This window comes from Alligator mississippiensis, chromosome 2 (genome assembly GCF_030867095.1).
Source record: "Alligator mississippiensis isolate rAllMis1 chromosome 2, rAllMis1, whole genome shotgun sequence".
NCBI lineage: Eukaryota > Metazoa > Chordata > Crocodylia > Alligatoridae > Alligator > Alligator mississippiensis.
Window position 1 is genome coordinate 15077941 of NC_081825.1, and position 21451 is coordinate 15099391.

Here is a 21451-nt window from a genome sequence, read left to right on the forward strand (position 1 = left end):
GGCTGCTTGGGGAGCTTTCATTAAAGCAGCTGGCAACTGGAGTGTCTCGGTGAGTTTACAAAAACCTTTCCGCTCTGTTTCGGATTGAAACGTCCTTTGAACGTGCCTCTCACTAAATGTTTTTTAGAGATGTCAAAATAAGCATCAGTCAAGTCCAGAATCTGGAATGTATTACATGCATGCTTGTGCAACATTACTGATAGGCATTTAACACTGTTAGAGGTGGGACATCCAAAGGGATAGGCCATAGTTCATTCTCCCTGGGAGTGTCTACATGTGCTATTAATTCAAAGTAGGCTTACTGCACAGTAAAAATACTGCACAGTAAGCCTACCCGGGAGCACATCTACACATGCTCCCTCTTGGCAACAGATTTGATCCTGATGAGAGCAGCATGGTACAGGGCTGCTCACACTCGGCTCTGCCCCCTGGCAGCATCCAGGGGGAGCTCCAGGCTCCTCCTGGGGGCTGGTAGGGAGCATGGGGCTGGTCTCCATGTGTGAGGGACTGGGACAGCTCTGTCGGCTGCAGCAGCAACTGTCTCCTGGCCCTGTACACAGCGGGAGGGGTCCTGACGTGCACAGGGCCAGGAGACAGCGGCTGCTGCAGAGCTGTACCACCCTGTGTGCATGGGATGAAGCCCTGTGCCCAGCAGGCCTTGCCTGCACAGCCCTGGACTGGCTGGGAGCTGTCCTGGTCTGGGGCAGGTCCCAGCCAGCTCCTGGCTGCACACTGTACATCCCAGAGCTGGCTGGGATATGCCCCTTCCCTGCTTCTCTTTCCCAGCCCTGTGCCTTTTTCATAGATTCATAGATGGTAGAGTTGGAAGGGACCCCCGAAGGATCATTGTGTCCGATCCCCTGCCCCAGGTAGAAAAAGGACGGAGGTCAGACGACCCCAGCCACGTACCTATCTAGCCCTCTTGAAGACCTCCAAGTTAGGTGATAGCACCACCTCTCTTGGCAGCCATTCCAGATTATGGCCACCCTTACTGTGAAAACATTTCTTCCTAATGTCTAACCTGAATGTACTCTCCACTAGTTTGTACCCATTGTTCCTAATTACTCCTAGGGGTGCCCTGGTAAATAGCGCATCACCAACTCTCTGTTGTCCTCCCTTGAGAAACTTGGGCTGCTACAAGGTCTCCCCTCAGATGTCTCTTGTGAAGGCTGAAGAGATCCAGATCCCTCAACCTCCCCTTGTAGGGTCTTGCATGGAGGTCACTAATCATGCGAGCGGCACTCTTCTGGACCCTCTCCAGATTCTCTGCATCCCTCTTGAAGTGCAGTGTCCAAAACTGGATGCAGTACTCCAAAATGTGGCCTGACCAATGCTATGTAGAGGGGGAGCATCACTTCCCTCGATCTGTTGGTCATGCATCTGCTAGTGCACAATAAGGTGCGATTGGCTTTGTTGATGCCTTCTTTGCTAGGAAAGAGCTGCAGGGGCAGGGACTTGTTCCCAGCCCCCTGCCCCCATCTGCTGGGGTCAGCTAGCAGCGAGCCCCCAGTTGCATGGGGAATCTCTGCTCACTTGGGGGCGGGGGGGAGGGAGGGGGCAGAAGCTGACCCCCTGGTGGGGCAGCTAGCAGTGAGCCCCCAGCTAGGCAGGGATTCCCTGGATTCCCTGCCCAGCCAGCTGTTCCACTGATGGGACAGCTCCCGGCCAGCCCTGGGCTGAGCGGGGAAGGAAGAGCTCCCCAGTCCTGGGCTGCTCAACTCTCTGCTTCTCTGGGAAGCTGGGAGCCCCACAGCACCAGGAGGGCGGGGGGGGGGCAGGGGGCAGAGAGGGACCCAGTCCCCACACTGATCAGTTCCTGGGCTTAGCTGGAAGCTGAGCAGTGCCAAGACTAGGCTCCCTGCTGGTGTGGCTGACCAGGAGCAAATTTGCTCCTGGTCAGTGTCTACACGAGTGAGCCCTACTGCGCAGTATCTACTGCACGGTTTGTTTAGTACCTGTATTTACAGGTACTAGCTAACTGCTCAGTAGATTAATTTACTGTGTAGATTTACTGTCCATTCAACAATGGACGACCCTGCTCCACCCAAAGAGGACCCCCGCGATGAGACTTTATATGGATTGAGACACTTCTTCAGACCACTTCTTCCACCATTGTGGACCATTGTAATGGGTTTGTGTGTATCTATCTTCTTTTTCTCTCAGCGTCGCGAACCCCTTCCCTCCTCCCCTGGGCTTAGTTGGCTAACATTGTATCTCCTGTAACCTAGTTGCTTTCCCCTCCTTACCCCCATCCTTCTATTGTTAGTCCCTCGCTCGGGCGCTACGTATTTCCCTACCAGCTGTGTCAGCTTTTTTGGATTCACAATCCTAAACATTTACTAATAAAAGTCAATCTTATTAGCATGGTTACTTGCTGATGATTTACTGTGGGATAGATTACTCTACTGTGCAGTAAAGCATCTTGTGTAGACCCCCCCCCCCAGTGTATCTGTGGATTGTGATGCCCTGAACAAGTGCAAAAGTACAAGGCATCTGATGAATAGCCATGACCTGCTGTAAGCCCCAGAGGATTTGTGAGGAGATCTTCAGCCTGTTCCCACAGGTGCAGGGTCTCCAGGCTGTAAGTTCTGTTGATTAGAAGGTAATTTAACAAACAATCCCTTTTGTGCCATCTCTACTTACAAAGGTGTTGCACTTGGATAACATAGGGAGGGCAGAATGGATAAGTCTGCTGATTTTTAGCAAGACTATGTGAATATAAGATTTATAATCAGGACATGGAAGGAATTATCAATTTCTTGGCCATTTGCAATAAGTCTTCCAGTCCTTTGTGAAAGTGTCTGGTGTTCACGTTATGGAGATGTCTGAGAACTTTTTAGACTGGACATTAGGAAGAACTTCACAGTTCGAGTGGCCAAGGTCTGGAACGGGCTCCCAAGGGAGGTGGTGCTCTCCCCTACCCTGGGGGTCTTCAAGAGGAGGTTAGATAGGCATCTAGCTGGGGTCATCTAGACCCAGCACTCTTTCCTGCCTATGCAGGGGGTCGGACTTGATGATCTATTGAGGTCCCTTCCAACCCTAGCATCTATGAATCTATGAACTTTGAATTCTGCAATTCTCAAACAAGTGCAGCATGATCTGTACAACCTGCATTTTTTTGCATTTGATTTTAAACTCCCTTCTTAAAGCAAAGAAGGAAAGGAAATGAGCTGGTACATGCATCGGATTAACAGCTGTATTTTGTCAGCGATGCCATAGATGTGTGAGGGATAGAGAATAATGTCTCCTGTGCTGTACAGGTCCAAGCACAATGAGGTCACCGTCCATAGCTAAAGCTCCAAGGCTGCCATGATGCACACAAAAAGCAGGTGGTGGTGTTCAGTAATTAAAATAAGACATATTTTGAAGTTTTGTGCATGATTTGGTCCTGTGACATTCTTAGAGAATGCAGAAAATCAGAGACACAAAGATATAGCAAAAAGTTTGCAGGACTTGTTAATACCCATCAGAAGAGGGGTTACAGTTGTTGCCACTGTTTGACTGGTACAGGAAAAAGTGCCTTGACAAAGTTAGCAAAATAATACCAGATCTGTCCAAGTCCAAATCATTCTTCCTCACTCAAACAGTCCTTGTTCCATGGTGCTGCACATCCTCCTATGTTTTCAACGTGATCTTTACCTGGTCTCTGAGGGCTTATCTACAAGGCTTCCTTCCTGGCTCCAAGCTGAAGTGTATAAAGCTTGCCCCATGGCATCCCAGTGGACATACCATGAGTTATCAACTAGGTCAAGTAGATCTGTAGTTCTGGAGTGGCCGTAAGAAGACATGAACATTTGTTCCTCGCATCACAGTGGTGTTGCTTGTCTCTCCTGAGACCGAGGTTGAGCATGGCCCTGGAGTGTGCACATAGACCTGCTTTGAGCTGTCTGGTTTGGCTGCTGGTGTTTGTCACACCTACTATGTGTGGGTGGCAGGGTAGACCTACAGTAGGGAGGGAGGCTATAAGGACGCACCATTCACCTGCAAGTCCAGGGTTTCACACCTAGCATCCTGCACGTGCAAAATCTGACTTGGTGGTCACACATTCCTTCAGTGCGAGGATGCAAAGGTAGCTTGTAGAAACAAACCTGAGGGCTTGCATTTGGATGTGAAAGCCTCCATGCCCAGAAACCTCATCGCTCCAAACAGCAGCTGTGGCTATAGAGAGAGTTTTTGAATATCTTGGCCCTGTGTCACTTCTATTTATTTTGTGCATGTTGTTTTGTCCGATAGGGAAATTACTGTTGGGGGCTGCACGAGAGATCTGTCCCCTCATGCAAACACATCCCAGACTGATTAGTTGCCAGAGTCAAAGGAAATCCTTATGATTTTTACCTCTAAAGATCTAAGGGCTTATTTCTTCCATTTGTACTGCTTAAAAGGCTCCAAGTGGAAGAATACCTTTCCAGCGTGTAAAGCACATGCTCTCCAGAAGTATTCAACCACAGGGATGTGAAATCCTTTGGCATGTAGATCTAACGTTAGCAGCAAGAGGTTCAATTTCCTGACAGACAGCCTCAGTACTTCTTTAAAAGAAAAACCCAGGTTCTGTGGTATTCACTATGGGTGGCTGATGATTATTAATAGATTTGAAGTAATTACAAGCAGGCGATAGCATCAGAGCTGGAAGGCATCTCAGGAGGTCATCTAGACCAACCTCCAAGGCAAGGATAGTCCTGTCTAAACCATTCTAGATAAACACTTGTGTAATCTGTACTTAAACTTCGAGCGATGGAGCTTGTACAACCTCATTGTGCATCTGTTTTAGTTAAAAGGTTCTTCCCACTTATCTGACCAAATTCTCCCTTGTTGCAACTGAAGACTGTTGCTACTTGGCTTGTGCCTTGTGGACAGGCACACTGTGGACTCTGATTCAGTCTATAGTTCACTGTAACCCCCAGGTCCTTTTCTATATGGCATAACCTCATAAATCCAGAAGTCTCGAAAATCCGGCACATCGGGGAGTAGCGGTGGCTGGTCCCGGAGCAACGGAGGGGGACACTTGCACACGGTGGCTCCCATTGCAGTCCATCACCCCATGTCGCTGCTCCATGACTGGCCGCTGCTCCGGTTTCAAAAATCTGAAATTTTCAAATTTCCAGCAGGTGCTCGGTGCCGAGCATGCCGGATTTATGAGGTTATACTGTAGTATGCTAGCCTAGCTAGTTGTTTCCCAATTTGTATGTGATCTGATTTCTCCCTCCTAAGATAAATTCTTTGCACTTGTGTTTATTGAATTCCATCTGATTTATTTCAAACAATTTCTCCAACTTTTCAAGGTCACTTTGTATCCCAGTTCTGTCCTACAAGGTGTCTGCTACCAGCTTGGTACCATCTATAGCAGGGGTGGGCAAAATGCAGCCCGCGGGCTGGATGTAGCCCACTAGGCCATTCTATCCAGCCTGCGGGGCCCCTAAAAAATTTAGAAAATTTATATTTATCTGCCCCTGGCTACTTGTCATGTGGCCCTTGATGGCTTGCCAAAACTCAGTAAGCGGCCCTCTGCCCAAAATAAATGCCTGCCCCTGATTTTGTAGATTTGCTGAGTGAACCCTCACTTCCATGCTTCCTCCAAGTTGTTAATCAAGGTGCTGAACAGTACCCCTGGGGAGCCCTACTTGATGCATCCTTCCCCTTTAAGCATTGAGCTATTACCTGCTCTTTGAGCACAATGCTCCATTCAGTTATGCAGTTGAGCTTAGACTGCGTTTCCTTACCTTGCTTATGAGAATGTCATTGCATGTTGAATTCAGGTCAGATGTGCAGATTGTAATATTCAAGTTTCTTTTTGTAATAAATATCTGTAAGCGAATGTTGTTAAGGTTGCAAAGTTAAGTACTCAAGCTAGAGAGTGCCAGAACTGAGGTGCCCCAAGCACAGCAATTATAGCAGGCCCTGTCGTGGAGGTGCTGCAGTGTGGCCATATCTCCCTTTCCGATCACATAGCAGGAGCAGCACCTGGGGCCTCCTTTAAGTCCTAGAAGGTAAGAATTCCCTCCCTCCCTCCCTCCCTCAGTAATGCCAGCTCTCACAAAATTATCACAAGAGTCACTATTTCTAAGTAAAATTAAGTCTGACTCATGGTTTCGTGATAGAATTTTCAAATTTCAAGAATTTTTCTTCTGGCCCCAATCGGGCCAAAACCAGCCGCAGAGCCCCCAGGAGCCTGGGTGGGAGAGAAGCCTGGGCAGAGCCCAGCTGTGGGGCGGTGCAGGGAGTCCCACCAGGTCAGCACCGAGCCTGGGGCTACAATAGGTAGGGGGGAGGGGGAGGGAAAGGGGCTGCTTGGGGCACATATGCAAGGAGCCGGGGGGAGCGGGGGATTACAATGGAGCATCTCATGATTTACATACCAAATCTCTTGATTTTTAAGAGTTTGTCTCTCAAATGAGCTTTAGTTAAAGTGCCCCTGCCACCATTTTTAAGCGCAGGGACACCGATGCATAAGATGCTGGAGTCTGCTGGAGCACGGTAATTACCATGTGTCAGGAGATGGGATTAAGAGTAATTACAGTGCATCAGAGCAGCCTCACTGCTTGTGTATAGGTGCACTTACACGCTTTCCAATTCCTCAGCAAATGAGGCAGGGATTCCACAAACAGCCTTCCTCTCCACATCACCCTTCCCAAACCAGACCCATCCTGTGCACTGAATGTGGTGGGAGGGACCAAGCAATTAACTGCTATCATGATTTACTCTCATTTGTTTATAAATTAAGGTCGCCAAAGGCACCTGATTTTTTTTTTTCTGGCATTTCCTACCATTGGAGTGCTTGACTTTGCAAACTGAATCCTTTTAGTGGAGTTTTGTGTGTAATTTCATAGGCTTAGGAGCAACACATGACACCCATAAGTGTTCCTTGTTAGAGCTGGAACCTCTAGCCCGGCGGCTCCCAAGCTTTTTTTCCTGTGTCCCACTGCTGGGAGCAGAGTGTGGTGATGGTGGCGGCCCGGGGGTGGTGCAGCTCCTGGCATGCAGCGTAGCTTATCTTTTATGTGTGGTGGCACCGATATTGCCCCCATGACCCTCATTTGGGTTGCGACTTGGGGTTGGGAACCAGTGCTCTAGACCTTTGACAGATCCTTGAGCTAATGGAGTAAATGATAAAAGTAACAGGCTGCTGTGCCTATTTCTGCTGTCCTGTTCCTTCCCAAGAGCCCAGTCCTTGTCCCTTCTGCATTCCAATCACTGTCACAACTAATCTCCCTTTCTTCCAGTTCCAGGGTCTATTTACTTCTGCTGCTAGATCTAATCTATCCCTCTGTCCCTCCCCAGCTGTACCCTACATAAAGATCTTGTCCCTCTTCCTTTGACGGTTTCCATGCTGCCTGGGCCTAGCACAGGGAGCGCTGAGAGGCTGGGAAAGGCAGGCTTCCTGCTCTTGGTTCAAAGCCAGAACAGCCCGCAGCTGCAAGGGGAGGGAAAGTCTGGGCCAAGCCTAGGCATACTCAGTGTGGATGGTATCTTGGGGGATTTTGCTGCTAAAAGGGGAGATGTCTCATGCAAAAATGTGACAAACATTCTCCCCCGCCCCAACCCAAAGGCTTAATATTTGACAAAACTTGACTTGATTCACAGAGGCTACCCTCTTGCCTAATTGTAGGTGGATCTAAGACTTGCTAGCGGTGGGTGTGACGCTGCCCCTCAGACCATGGGGGTGAGACATGGCTGGAGCACCTGAGCTGGTGGAGGACGGCATGGAACTGGGCAGGGATCAAGGGCAGGAAGGAGCGGGGTGGGACTAGCCCAGCATCCCCAGCTGACCTGGCGCGGGGATGATGGGAATACTTACTGATGATGAAATGAAAACTGAATTACAAAGATGTCCATTCTTTAACTGGCTTTGTATATAGTGCTGCACGAGTAACTGGCTTTCGGTTTGTTCACTGAATCGGAAAATATGAGTAGCTGGGGAGGAAGAGGGAAAAGCCATATAAAGTACAGTATATGCATATATTCTTGGTTGAATGAAATGCTAAAAAAGAAGCATTTATAAAAAGCAAACTTTTTAAAGATCAAATTGAGGTAAAGCTAGTGAGAGAACACTTCACAGGTGAAAAATTTAAACATTTCACGCAGAAGTTTTTGGATGATTATTTAGGAGGGGGGATGTACATGTGCCATGTACATGTACACATATATACTTTTCCAGCTGAAGGAAGCGGACTGAAACGTTTTGGTCACCCCAAATTTGTGTCTTTTGATGTTTTTGACTGAGAAACTCTCCATCTGGATAATGAAGCCGTGCTGTTGGGGGCCCTCTGTTGTGTTGGCTTTTAATGGAACATTAAAAGCAGTTGGCAGCACAGTTGAGGGGATAGAGAGCTGCAGTGAATTTTAAATTGTCAGAAGCCATCTTTGAGGTTTATGACTAAGAGAAAGCAATCAAATCCAGTAAACAGTCACTTATTAGCTATAAAAATGGCTGCCTCTGTTCTCTCACCACTCTGCAGAGGTGCCTGTGACCCCACAAAGTCCTCTAGGGACTCTGCTATTGCTCGTGATTTTATGTGGAAGGTGCTCAGATAGCACGTAGCTCAATGAAGTCTGGAAAAACTTTTGGATCCAGGGGTTTAAGCATTTAAGCCCATGCTAATCTTTATGACCGATTTAGATAGGCCTGAATGTACATTAAGGTTTAACAACCTTTGGCAGACTTTTCATTTGGATTCAACAATGATTTCTTATTTTTAACAATGAATGTGGCTTTTAAATTGCTTGGAGTGGACCAGTCTGACAGAGCCTGTGCCACTAAGAGCTAACGCAGAGTGAGGTTTAATGCTAACGCTGGGAATTCCCAAGCTCCCGCCAGCGAGAGAAGCATTGAGAACAACATTAACAGAAGGTCTCATGCCACCTGGATCACTACGTCTGTCTTTTCCATGGCTATTAGTGCATGTATGTCTTTCCCTCTCCATCCCCCTAATCGTCTTCCCACGATTCTTGTTATGTCATCAGATGGGTTTGGGCTTTCAACCACTATTATTACAGAACAACTTGTCTATTCCCTCTGTAATGGCTTTTCCCTGGTAGTAAATTTTCGGGTTGGTTCACAGGGCGCACGTCTCCATGAGATGCTAACAGTGCAGTAGCCTGATAATGCTGCGCTTTAGTGCGTCACAGCTCAAATAGTGCTAATATGCTACTGCGCAGTAGGTCGTGCAAGACAGCACCGTTTCATTTCGACTTCCGTTTTGCTGTTCTGAATGGACAGTGTTTCATTTCGTCGTTTCGTTTCATTTTGGAGAACCGTTCCATTTCATTTCGTCAAAACTGCTTTGCTGTTTCGACGTTTCGCCCATAGGCTATAGTGGGGAATCATGAAAATGCCTATAGCTTTGCCGTTTCTTGCATGATTCAGGTGAAAATTGAAGAGACGGTAGCCACTTCTGAGGGCATGAAGCCTATCATGTTTCAAGGAGATAGGTACAGGGGTTTCTGGGGGCCTGCGCTCCGGGAGGAGTGTGGCAGCACTGTGAGAGCAGGTTGAGCTCTGTGGGGCTGGCAGAGCCGCTCGGAGCACAGCCCTGGCTCTCCCCACTTCCCACGGCTGGGCTGCACTCCAAGCAACTCCGCCAGCCCCATGGAGCTGAGCCTGGCAGTCGGAGGAAGCAGGAGAGGCAGTGGTGGAGCCACTCAGAGTGCATCCCTGGTGAGCACAGCCCAACGGTGGAAGGCTTTGCACCCCCATGGATCTGAGCCTGGCGGCGGGAGGCAGGGGAGAGCCACTGGCCAGGGCTGTGCTCTGAGCAGCTCTGCCACTGGCTCTCTGCCACCTCCTACTGCCAGGTTCAGCTCCATGGGGCTGTGGAGCCTCCTGCAGTTGGGCTGCACTTGGAGCTAGGGCTGTGCTTCAAGTGGCTCCATCAGCCCCATGGAGCTCAGCCTGGTGGCGGGAGAGTCAGTGGCGGAGCTGCTCAGAGCACAGCCCTGGTGAGCACAGCCCAGTGGCTGGAGGCTCCGCAGCCTCACGAGGCTGAGCCTGGCAGCAGGAGGCGGTGGAGAGCCACTGGCCAGGGCTTTGCTCGGAGCCAGGGCTGTGTTCAGAGTGGCTCCACCACTGGCTCTCTGCTGCCTCCTGCCATCGGGCTGCTTTGAAACTTGAAATGTTTTGAAACTTTCAAAACATTTTGAGTGCCCTCATTTTGTTTCAAAGCTGTTTTGAAGCCTTTTGTTTCATTTTGAGTTCACTGTTTCGAGCTCAAAATATGTCAAAACAGCTTTGAAATGAAACACCCGTTGAAATTTTGCACAGCCCTACTGTGCCGTACTGTTAGGCTACTCCACAATAGAGTCACTTAAAAGGTGTTTGCTGGCGCTACTGCTCAGTAACTCCGGTTACTGCACCTTTTATGTAGTACTTGTACGATCAAGTACTAAATTAGTGAATTGTGAATTAATGAATGTGCAGACACCTAGGGGCACGCTTTTGTAGTCCAGTTTTCTATTATTACCCCAAATCACACAGTAGTTTCTGGACTATTACACAGATTATACCATTCAATTATATATATAACATATATTAGGACCTAATAGCAGCAAACCAAAACTTGAATTGCATGCATTACACAATTCATTCAGGTAGCTGTGCTGTTGGTTTTTATATTAAGTGAATACAGTTACTACTAATTACTACACCCTTATTACCACAGCAGTGTAATTAGTGCCACTGCAACATGTAACAGGGCAAAAGTAGGAATAAGCAAACTCTCAGTAAAAGCTGCAAGGCTTGTAGCAATCAGAAACACTTTGCTGCATGGGAAATCTACAAATAGTAACAAATCACAACAAAATAAATAGTCCTAGAGTTTGTTAGAGGTACCTAGTTGTACAGAGCATAACAGACTTGTTATTACACTGTATCCCATTATCAAATTATTGTTTCCACCTGTGTTGTGTCTAGTCTTTCCCTTCAATTGTTACCAGTCTGGGCCAGGGACTGTCTTTTGCGCTTTGCTTGTGCAACCTCTTAACATAGTGGGGGTTGGAAGGCTCTATGGCAACAGAAACCAATGATAATATTCTACAAACTGTTGCTAGTAGAGTTATGGTGGGTAGTTAATTCAGTGGGCGGCCAAAAAAGGAAAGAGGAGATCCTTGGGATATAGAGCCAATTCTAGATGAATTGATGGAGGGGCAAAGGTGGCTTTAAAGCCCTTCTAGGTTCCCTGCAATCTTGGCATTGCAGATGCCTGACTGACACTAAGTGAGAGTAACTAAGGAGCTGTGCAGGTGCTGCAGGATGCAGGATCCGGCTCTGCATGTTGCAAGTATTTCCTCCAGTGGAGCTAAGTGGCCTCTTGTCTGTCCAGGAACTGTTCCGGAACCAGTCCTGATTCTTACACAGATGTTTCTGCAAATATCTACTGTACAGTTAATGCAGACAAAGATCCCCGTGTGGGGTGCCTCCAAGCTGACCTGTTAGATTATATTCTACACTTTGCCTGTGAAAGGTCATCAAGGTCCTTAAGAGCTCAGGGCGGGGGGGGGGGGTTGGGGGGAGAGGGTTAATCTGCATTTGCACCAGTGGAACTGACAGCACCCTCTGGCTTGGGGTTTGTACCCCACAGCTGTAGACTGAGTAGATTCACTTTGATAGGACCCATATCATCTGGACTTGTATGTCATTGGGAGAGCTGAAAGAAGAAACCAGGAGAGGCAGTTTTCAAGAACATCCTCCCAGCAATAATCAGTAACAACAAGACATGGCAGGCGAGAATCCCTGGGGACCTTTTGAGGTATTTTACTGGAAGGCAATCTGTTGACTTGAAAGGAGACGGCTGGATCCGAATGGCCAGAAAGGGCGAAGTGCTCAAGTGAACGACACGGGTGGTTACGCGCGCTCTAACCCAACAGCGCTTCTTTAGATGTATGGGGAGAGACATGGGAATGGGAAAATGCAATGGAGAAATGTCTGCTATCATAAAAACAGAGGGTTATTACTGGACCTGTGCCAACAGAGAAGTTGGCTCATTGACTGAGCACATCAGAATTGTTAATGTTGATATCAGTATTACAAATATGAAATTATATTGAAAATTGGGTTTAAGTAGACCAGCTAGAGGATTAAATCAAAATTACACTTCCAATAAATAGGAAAATGCATGGGGCCAGCTTGTGTTCTTGGTGTCAAGCCAGATGAACTTCCCTGCTTTCAGTGGAGCTGCTACATGTTTCTACCAGTACAGTCTGGTCTATTAGACTTCTCTTGTGACAAGTCTGGTCCAAGATCCTTGCTTTCCAATTGATAGGTATATTGTAAGAGAGAATTTTGTGCTTAACAGGCGTGATCCACAGCTGTCTTAAATTAGCATAGTTCAGAAGGCAGTGGAGCTATGCTGATTTATACCAGCTGAGGATCCAGTCCTCTGATTTAAACCCAAGATTTGGACACTAGAAGGATGAGTGACTGATTTGGTTTTCCATTTGCTAACACTGCTCTCATGCTGGTGAAGTTCTGTTCACTTGATTCTCACTGCTGAGAATGAAATGAGAATTGGGTCCAGACTGGAAGAATGGTTTAAAACAGGATGACTGGGCCATTCATTAGGGTACTGGTCTCTGGCTTGGGAGACCTGGGTTTAATTCTCTGTACCAACACAGTCTTCCTGTGTAATCCCTGCTCAGTTGCTACCTAACCTTGTGTAGTGATAGAAATTATAATTTAGAGCTGCTCCCTAACAGGAGACTGAGGAAATTGGGAATTGGGAAATGGTCCCTGAGTGTCTCTCTTTAAATAGCTGCTACCTAAGGGTTGAGAGAAGTTGCCTACTGCTCCACAATAAAACTTATTGTTTAGTTCTTCTCATTCATGAATACTGCTGTTTCTTGAGCCCAGTGAGCTCTACATCCTGTAAATGCCTATGGTAGTGCTTGTGGATGTTGTCAAGAGTACTTTTAGTCTTGACAGGGCTGAGCAGCTCAGTGTCTACTTTCCACCTAAGCCTGCTCAGGATCTGGAAACAAGGAGTTTCTCTGTCCAAGTCACTGGGCTTGGAGCATGCTGACAGGATTAGCTCCTCCAAAATTACAATGGCAATGGCTACTTGCTTTTAAACTGCGGCCAGAGGGGAAAGCGTTTGGCTGGTGCATCTTTAAACCCTCGCCCAGTGGTTAGAGTGCTTGTTTAGGTAATTGAATGCAGATTTGTTTCTTTTCTCTGCCTTGTGGGTTCAAACCCACTACTCCCACCACTGTCCTGGGGTGTGCTTTACTGGCCAAGTGATAGGAAGTTCTGGACTGGTGATGCTGCTCTTCAGTCTCTCTTACTGAAGCTGTGCCATTGCAACAAATGATTCAACTCATTGGGTTTCAGTCTCTTCTGCCAGGATGTCTGCTGTATTTTAATCCAATGACAAGTCATATCCTTTATGTTAAACAGCCCTTGGAGCAGAGCCTAGGATGCCCCCTCCTACATGGCTGCCATAACCACTAGGCTGTCTCTTTAGTACCATGAGTCTAGGGTTGTTTGTACAGTGGTGCAGCCCCCACAGGAAGAATGAACAGTGCTCCCACCAAGAACTGCCTACAGCTCAATGATTTAATGAGGTGGGAGATGTGGGTTTGAATCCCCTTAGGCAATGAGGGAGCTAAAATGAGTTGTAGAGGAAATGGGAGACCAAGTTGTCCTGTAAATACTAGGCTATTGCATTGAGAGGGAGGTGTGCTACTCCCTGCTGCCTCCTTGGTCCTTGAACGAAAGGTTGTAGGTTCTTTACTTTCAGGAGAAGAATCTGTGCTGTGAATCTTGAGCGGATTGAGATTTTTTTCTGCACCCTGTAGTAAGGGACAGTCTGTGCACTTGGTGGGTGCATCTGCATGAGACACTATGTTGCTGTAGTGACAAGCCATGGCAATGGAGCTCATCGCTACAGTGACGTAGCATTGGCAGGCACTAACCATGAAGCCACCACTACGTCACTGTAGAAATGACCCCTGCACCGCTGGGACTGCACAAATAGCAGTGGATAGCACGCAGTCAGGGGCACCTGTAGACGCACGCAGTGTTTCCTCTTTGTTAGCTCTTGTATCCCACAAGTGCGTCAGTTTTGATGGCTCCTCAGTCAGTGGTCTGGAGGCATTTCACCTCCCCCACTGTGCTGTACAGGGAGTCCACACACTTACCACAGGGATCTGGACTCTACTCCAGGGGCCAGGCACCTAGGGGCTGGTCTATGGTCATGGTAGTGGGAACATGGTTGGAGCATGCCAAAATGTCAGTGGGGCTGCTCTGGACTCATTCCTCTGTCCATTCTTGAGCTATTGGTTTCTGGCAGGCCTGAGACCAGATCCTGGGTGTGACCCTGGAGCACACTTGCTAGCAAACTTGGGATTTCAAACATCTTTGTGGTCTCAGGTGGGTGCAAGATGCTCTGGATCCACCCCTACGGCAGTGTAGACAAGTTCTACAGGGCTGACTAAAGTCTCTCTTTGCATCTGCTCCCATCTGTAATATGGAGATAATGCCTACCTACCTCACGTGGGGGAGATTTAAGGCACGGAGATATTAAAGTAATGGAGCAAGCTAACCTTGAACTAGAATATATTAGTCCAGTATCGTGCTATGGAAAATGGTGGGGAAGCCCCTAGGAAAGAGAAATTGCTGAATCCTGGTACATTTTATTTCCATCCTGAAGAATGCTCTCCCCTTACTGTGTTTCATCTTTGATTAACAGCATGATATGCTCTGGAATGGGAGTTGGTAAGAGGCATGCAGGATGTCATTTCAGAGGCCCATCCATCTGGCTTTCAACCTCAAAGAATTTGTCCTTTTTTATTTCTCTTGGGCACAGTGATGTCAGATTTATGACCTAACTAGGGAAAGAGCCACACAGAGGACTAAGGCCATGATGCTCATTACACTAGTTTTACAGTAACATGACTCAGTTAAATTCAGGGCAATAAGACATGCCATGGCTCATATCTGTGCTCAAGACAGAAGAATCAAGTCTTATAGTGTGGATTATAAGAGACCTAGGTTCCCTAAGATGCAGAGGTGCCTATGAAGATTCATAAAAATCTTAATAGACAATTGAAAACTGTCAAAATATTGTTTGAAAGCTTGGACCCACATGCCTAGCTCCACCATTTAGATCTAGAGGCTCCCCCAACTTGGGGTCATACTCAGACACAAAACTCAAGATCTAAAATGTGAAAACCACGATTAAAGCTTAAGGAATCTGAGTTTGGGCTGCCTAATTCTAAGAATAGGAATTTGGATCTGGGTTCAGATGTCAAGTTTCTGAATTTTAAAGCTGTCTTGGTTTGAAATGTTCATTGCAATCCACCTGTGGAAAATACCAGCTTTCCAGATGTGTCTGAGCAAAAGACATGCCTACACAACTTGCTTATGTGCTGTGACTGCTGCTGGCCATGCCGACCATTATCGCCTCATTCTTCTATTGTGTTTTCATCTGTTGTCTTTCACCTTATATTAATACTGTAAGGTCTTTGGGGCAGGAACTCTCTTCTGTGTTTGTACAGTGCTCGGCACAATGAAGTCCTAGTTCGCAACTAGTCTTCTCAGGAGCTATGGTGTACAAAATAATTATCTTTGGCTCTCTTTCATAAGGCTGTAGAGTAAGATGATCTTTGAGCCAGAAGCTCCTTTGCAGTGGGCTTAAAGGGACCACTGTAAGGAGAGTGGGAGGGAGGTGATGTTGCATAGTGAGAGGGAAGTATCAGAGGCAGACTCTTAGCTGCAAGGGTGGAGCCAGGTAAGTGGAAGTTTAGATTTTACTTAGTGGTGCCTGCCAGTTTTCAGGGCCAAAAGGTCACCTTTCTAATGTTGTTAGGGTCTGTTAGACGTGTCTTGGAGTTGCTGCTGAGATCCCATGATGCTGAGCGTCTGCTAAATACAATAGGATAGAAATGTTGCCTAGGCACATGGATTATTTCCCCAGTGAACTGGTGCTGCAGCCCAAACAGCATGCCAAAAGCCTAAATACACCCTAACTTACCTTGACCCAGCTCTGCAAAAAAGGACCTGGGGGTGACAGTGGACAATAAGCTGGATATGAGTCAGCAGCGTGCCCTTGTGCCAAGAAGGCTACCGGCATCCTGGGCTGCACTGGTAGGTGTGTTGCCAGCGGGTCAAGGGAAGTGATAATTCCCCCGTATTCAGCACTTTTGAGGCTACATTTGGAGTCCTGTGTCCAGTTTTGGGCCCTCCACTACAGGAAGGATGTGGACAAATTGGAGAGAGTCCAGCAGAGGGCAACAAAAATGGTGAGGGGCTGGGGGACATGACTTCTGAGGAGAGGCTGAGGGAACTGGGCTTATTTAGTCTGCAGAAGAGGAGACTGAGGGGGGATTTGAAAGTAGCCTTCAACTCCCTGAAGGGGGGTTTGAAAGAGGATGAAGCTGGGCTGTTCTCAGCGGTGGCAGGTGACAAAACAAAGAGCAGTGGTCTCAAGTTGCAGCAAGGGAGGTTTAAGTTGGATATTAGGAAAAACTTTCTGTCTAGGACGGTAGTAAAATACTGGAACAGGTTACCCAGACAGGTTGTAGAAGCTTCATTCTTGGAGGTTTTTAAAGCTCATCTTGACCAAGCCCTGCCTGGGGTGATCTATTTGGACTGGTCCTGCTTTGAGCAGGCAGTTGGACTACATGACCTCCTGAGGTCCCTTCCAGCCCCCATTTTCTATGATCCTAGGATTTCAATACAGTTGAATGCAATGTACTTCAAGGCATTATTCAGCACTAAAATCCTGAAATGTGCTGAAATTGTTCTCTGCTATTTGCAGCACTTCTAACCAAGCACTAAAAACAGACACAGACTTTAAAACCATAAGAGTAAAGAAAAAGTTGGGGTTCATTTTCTTTGCCTTCTGGCTTGTATGTCATTAGGGTGCACAGGAGTCATACTGGACAGCCTTTTATTACCATTATGTCTTGAACCATACTCTTTGAAATGAAAGCAGCAGTTCCCCCTTACCTTCAGGAGAATACCAACAAACATTTCAAGACGCATACAGCTAGAAATACTATTTGTAGCCTGAGGTCTCTCTACTGAGACCCCATCTATTTTCTCGATGCAGAGTGAGGAGTTTTATGCTGAGTGCTCTTGTCTTCAGTCCCGTTCTGGAACATGCATTTTTCCGTTCTGCAGGGGATACAGCGTGTATGAAGTTGCTCCATGCAAGCCCATTGCAGTTAGCGTGAGATGTAAATCGGCCCAGCATTTGGAATGTATTTTGCTGTCAGTGATGTGAGAATAAATCTGGTTCAGCTCCCCTGATTCATCTCAGCTGGTACCAGAGAGCGCAGTTTGGCTTGATGCATTCTATAAACATCAAGATTTTGGTGCAAGAAAGAATTAAATGAGATCTCAATGGGCTGTTCCTGTTGGAATAGTTGAATATGCAGGTACAACCTGGGATATCTGCTTGTTTCACTTGCACTGTTTGCTCCAGTTCACATGGTTTTTGTCGGTATCTGTTATAAAAAATACAGGAAATGGCAAGAGAGTCTAATCAGGATGGCTATTCTCACACAATGGATGCTCTGAACATGAACAAGGTGTGATACTCTGGGGTCAGATGATACTTGTTGTTATGGGCATGGGATATACCTTTTCCTTTTTGTATTTCAGTGGGGGCCGTAGCTGGATCCCTGGTTCAGCACGCTAGTGTGCACCTACAATTACTCCATTGACTTCTATGGAGTTAGTAGGCTCAGCCTTTGACATGGATGTGAAAGAAAGCAGAATCTGACTGAGCATGACCTGCCTCAGCTAGTTGTCCTCGCGCCCAGCACGCTACAATAACAAATGCGTTTTCAGACTAGAAATCCATTTAGCCTAGATCAGCTGTTCAGTACATACTGCACTCAGTGTCTTCTCTCTTCCTTGTGGTAGGTCATGGTCAACTGCTGTTGAGCTTTTGCAAATTGTCCATCCAGTTTACACAAGAACAACAGTGACAACGAGCCAGTTCAGTTGAAGGGCACGCAAGTAGGCAACCAATAAAAGTGCAGCCTTAGGGGTATGGTGTGCTTTTATTCCTTAAATGCTGGTGTGCTTAACATCTTGATGCAACTGAACCAAAAAAGGCCTGGCTCTGTCTTTCAAGTTACAGGGCAGCTTCTCTTACTTACACTGTCTTGAACCTTCAGCAAATATCTGTTTGGGCCATTGCAGGGAAGATCCCCCTTGCCAGAGGAATTTTCTTGCTTATAGACTCTGGAGATGGAACAGCAGTTTTGCCCTCCTGTTATAACATCATCGAGTGGCTGTTTCTGTACTGACATGCAGGGTTTCCTCCCTGCCTCCCCATCTTTGTTTTTGTTTTCCAGACAGATCAGAACATGAGCTCCTTATCTTGTTATAAAATACTAAGTGGAGACAAAGCACTTGTGGGGTTTACTGGAAGGGGGTGGTGTAAGGTCAGCGCTGCAGCCCTGCCTGCTGCTGTCCTCTGCTACGTTGCCTCTCAGTAAAACCAACTGCCTTGTTACCACTCTTTTGTCAGTGGCATAATTAATGTGTTACCCCTTTTTTTCCCCCCCCTACTTGGTGAGACCTAGCTTAGGTGTTGGAATGGTATTGGTGCCGCGCATTAGCCATAGGTACATGTCTCCAGAGTAGAGCTGAGAAAACAGCTACAATCAAAAAAGCCGAAACTGCTTTGGTTCGGCTCCCCTTGTGAAGACGATTCCAGCGCTTGAGTGCGTCCTGTAAGAGCAGCAAATGTAACGTGAAGGGTAAAGCATGTCAAAGAGGGTAAATTCTGAGGTTTGTAAATATAAGGCTTGATTTTAAGACCTTTATTCTCTAAAGGTGGGGACGAAAAAAGCAATATCTTGGGAAGTACCCCATCAGAACATAGCAATACAGTTCAACTTGCAACCATTGCATGTTGCAACAAAAAATACTTGAGAGGCAATTAATAAATTACTTGAGTAGAAAGTACTTGAGAGGTAATTAATTCATGACTAATACACTTTAAGAAAGACTGAGACTATTTATAAACAAACAGGGCAGATGAATTTCTCAACTGAAGTCTTCCCTCTGAATTGTTTCACTCAGCTCTGCTCCAGACCAAAGAGGGAACTGGTGATGTTCAGTGCGTTTCTCTCGCCGCAACCCATGTACTACTTATTTCCCACAAGCAGTTCCAGTTCTGAGTTCTGCTTGCTTTTAATTAATGTAAGAATTTGTGGAGTCCTCTCAGCAAAACTGCTAAGTCCCACGTCCTCCCAGGGATGCAGCTGAACTCACCTGAAGATACTCTATCCATCTTGCCTTCATTTCCTCCTTCCCTGTTTTATTAGTTCTCGGCCATGCCAAATCCATCAGCTCGTACTTCTCCACCCATCTTCCGCTACCTCTCAGCAGTATCTTTCTAAAGGGGCCGTAGCCCTTTGTTCTTGACAGCGATTCACTGAAGATTTCTTTATGGTTGCTCTACTGACAGTAGCAGCACTAATATGCCAACATGCCCTGTGGATGGTGGGAGATGGCATCTCCCATTCACAGGTGTGAATCTGAGTGTGCTTTGGGTATTTCTGCCATGTGTTTGGTGAATGAGCCTTCTGCCCCGAGCCCAGCAGTCATGGATGTTCAAGTGCTTGTCAGGGAGGACATCATGCAATCAAACCAGCCCTTCACGTCCCAGATCTGCAATGGGAAGTGCAACCATGGAATCCCTTTACCTGGCTGAATTTGGACTGTGAAGAATGATATACTTACAATAAGAGACCCTGGTCTCGCCCCACAACACACAACCATCTGGCTTCATACAAATACAGGACCAGATTAAGAATCCTCTATATTGGAGTAAATTGGACAGCAAATAGCCTGATCTATGCTGGTATAACTAAGACTTGAATTTGGTCCCGTCATATATAAGCTTTACCCTGGAGTGGAAGCAAAACATTGAATCTGCCCTTCTTCAAGCACCCATATTCCTTCACTATGACATGGAGTTCTGTTCCATTGCTAGCAGATGTCCTGCATACATCCCGTATTACCTACAAAGTCTGCATACGCCAAGCGAATGTTTCTCAATTTTTTTTTTTTACTTCAATTTGAAGTGAAAGGTACAATATAGGATTCAAATGCCTTTGCATTACATGGGTTTTTAACCACTTTGATTCCCCCTCCCTCCCCCCTCCAAAATCACTTCACAGAACTGAAACAACCTCTGAATAGCTTTGCTGCATTCCCTTCTGCGTATCTGAACTTTCTTTTGATTCTCTTTTTATTGCTTTACATGGCACTTATTTTTATTTACTTTTATATATATATATATAATATATATATTTTTAAAAAGCACATTTCATGTTTCAGGTCTCACTTTGTCAGTATTTCTACCCTGTGGACGTGTTTCACAGCAGGAAAGAAAATAGGGTAATTGCCAAAGAAACAGAATGATGGAATTGCTCAAAGAAAAGAAAGAAAGAAAACAAATCGATTCTGGAGCAAGTATTGGTGTGTCCTGGCTCTTTCCCCACTGTGAGCATTTGGTTCCAGTGCTTCAAGCAGATAACTATGGACAGGAGAAATAGGAGGAGACTTACAGAAGGATTTGGAAATTGTGATTTGTCACTAAGAAATGGCCCGCTCAACATGATCTGAACACAACTTCTGACTTGTCTTTGGCTCGAAGATTTAACGTTAAGGCAAAATGAAGACGCGGTGTAGAAGCTCCATCAAATCTTTGGCACAACAGCAACAACAACACCAACAACACCACTGTACAAGGTGAGCTGAGAAGGTATCATTTCCCTGTTAAGCAAAGGGAAAAGTGCTAAATAAATTGCACATACTAAAAGGTGGCTGGCTTAAAAACAAAACAAAACAAACAATCCCATCTTTTTTTTTCCCCCCAGAGATTTGAGACTGTCCCTTAGCCAACTGTTGTCCTGAAAGGGGTCTCTGCAAAAAAGCCGCTTGCAGTCTTCGTGTGGGTTATGCAACCATTGCCCAAAATAGATGGAACGATGGCTGGACATTCTTCTGAATTCTCCTTTCCCAGTTCTTATTCCTGGAAAGAAATGATACGTGGTCAGAGTGGTGAACTTTTAGAGACTAGGGGATTGACTGATTCAGTAATAACAGGTGCTTGTTCTTTCAGAGCCACATGCTGCACTTGCTGTAGGCTGTGACTCCCATTTACTCCCGTGGTGCAGTATCAGGTCGAAGTAGCTCTGAGAAAGTAAGAAGTAGGTTTGCTCACCAGAATCAAGAGGAAATTGCCCCCTGAAAGGAGGGAGGCATGGAGTATTTAAAGGCCAGGTTCATTTACCACTAGTCGTTCATACTAGCATTTTACCTAGCATCTCGTGGAAATATATGGCCCAGCCTGGGAATGCCTAGCTCACCCTGGCAGGCTCTCACTGACTTCAAGGCTTCCTCATGAGCCAGGATTTCATGGTGTGACCCAACGGGGCTCTTCCCAGGGCATGGAGCTACTTAGTGAGAATAAAGGTGGCAGAACCTTGTCTTGCA

The 21451-nt window shown here is 46.5% G+C and overlaps 1 protein-coding gene and 1 long non-coding RNA gene across 2 annotated transcripts in view; one reads left to right on the top strand and one right to left on the bottom strand.

Annotated features, from left to right (window-relative positions):
• The window catches only part of LOC132248484 (uncharacterized), a 52578-nt gene that overhangs the window by 3340 nt on the left and 27787 nt on the right, over nucleotides 1–21451 (top strand). The gene's annotated exons all lie outside the window — the stretch shown is intronic.
• ATOH8 (atonal bHLH transcription factor 8) overlaps nucleotides 18751–21451 on the bottom strand; it is a 32044-nt gene continuing 29343 nt past the window's right edge. Inside the window, exon 3 of the mRNA XM_059721468.1 lies at nucleotides 18751–20987. Within this exon, the coding sequence (XP_059577451.1) occupies nucleotides 20982–20987 (6 nt within the window). The 3' untranslated portion in view covers nucleotides 18751–20981. The remainder of the gene's footprint in view (nucleotides 20988–21451) is intronic.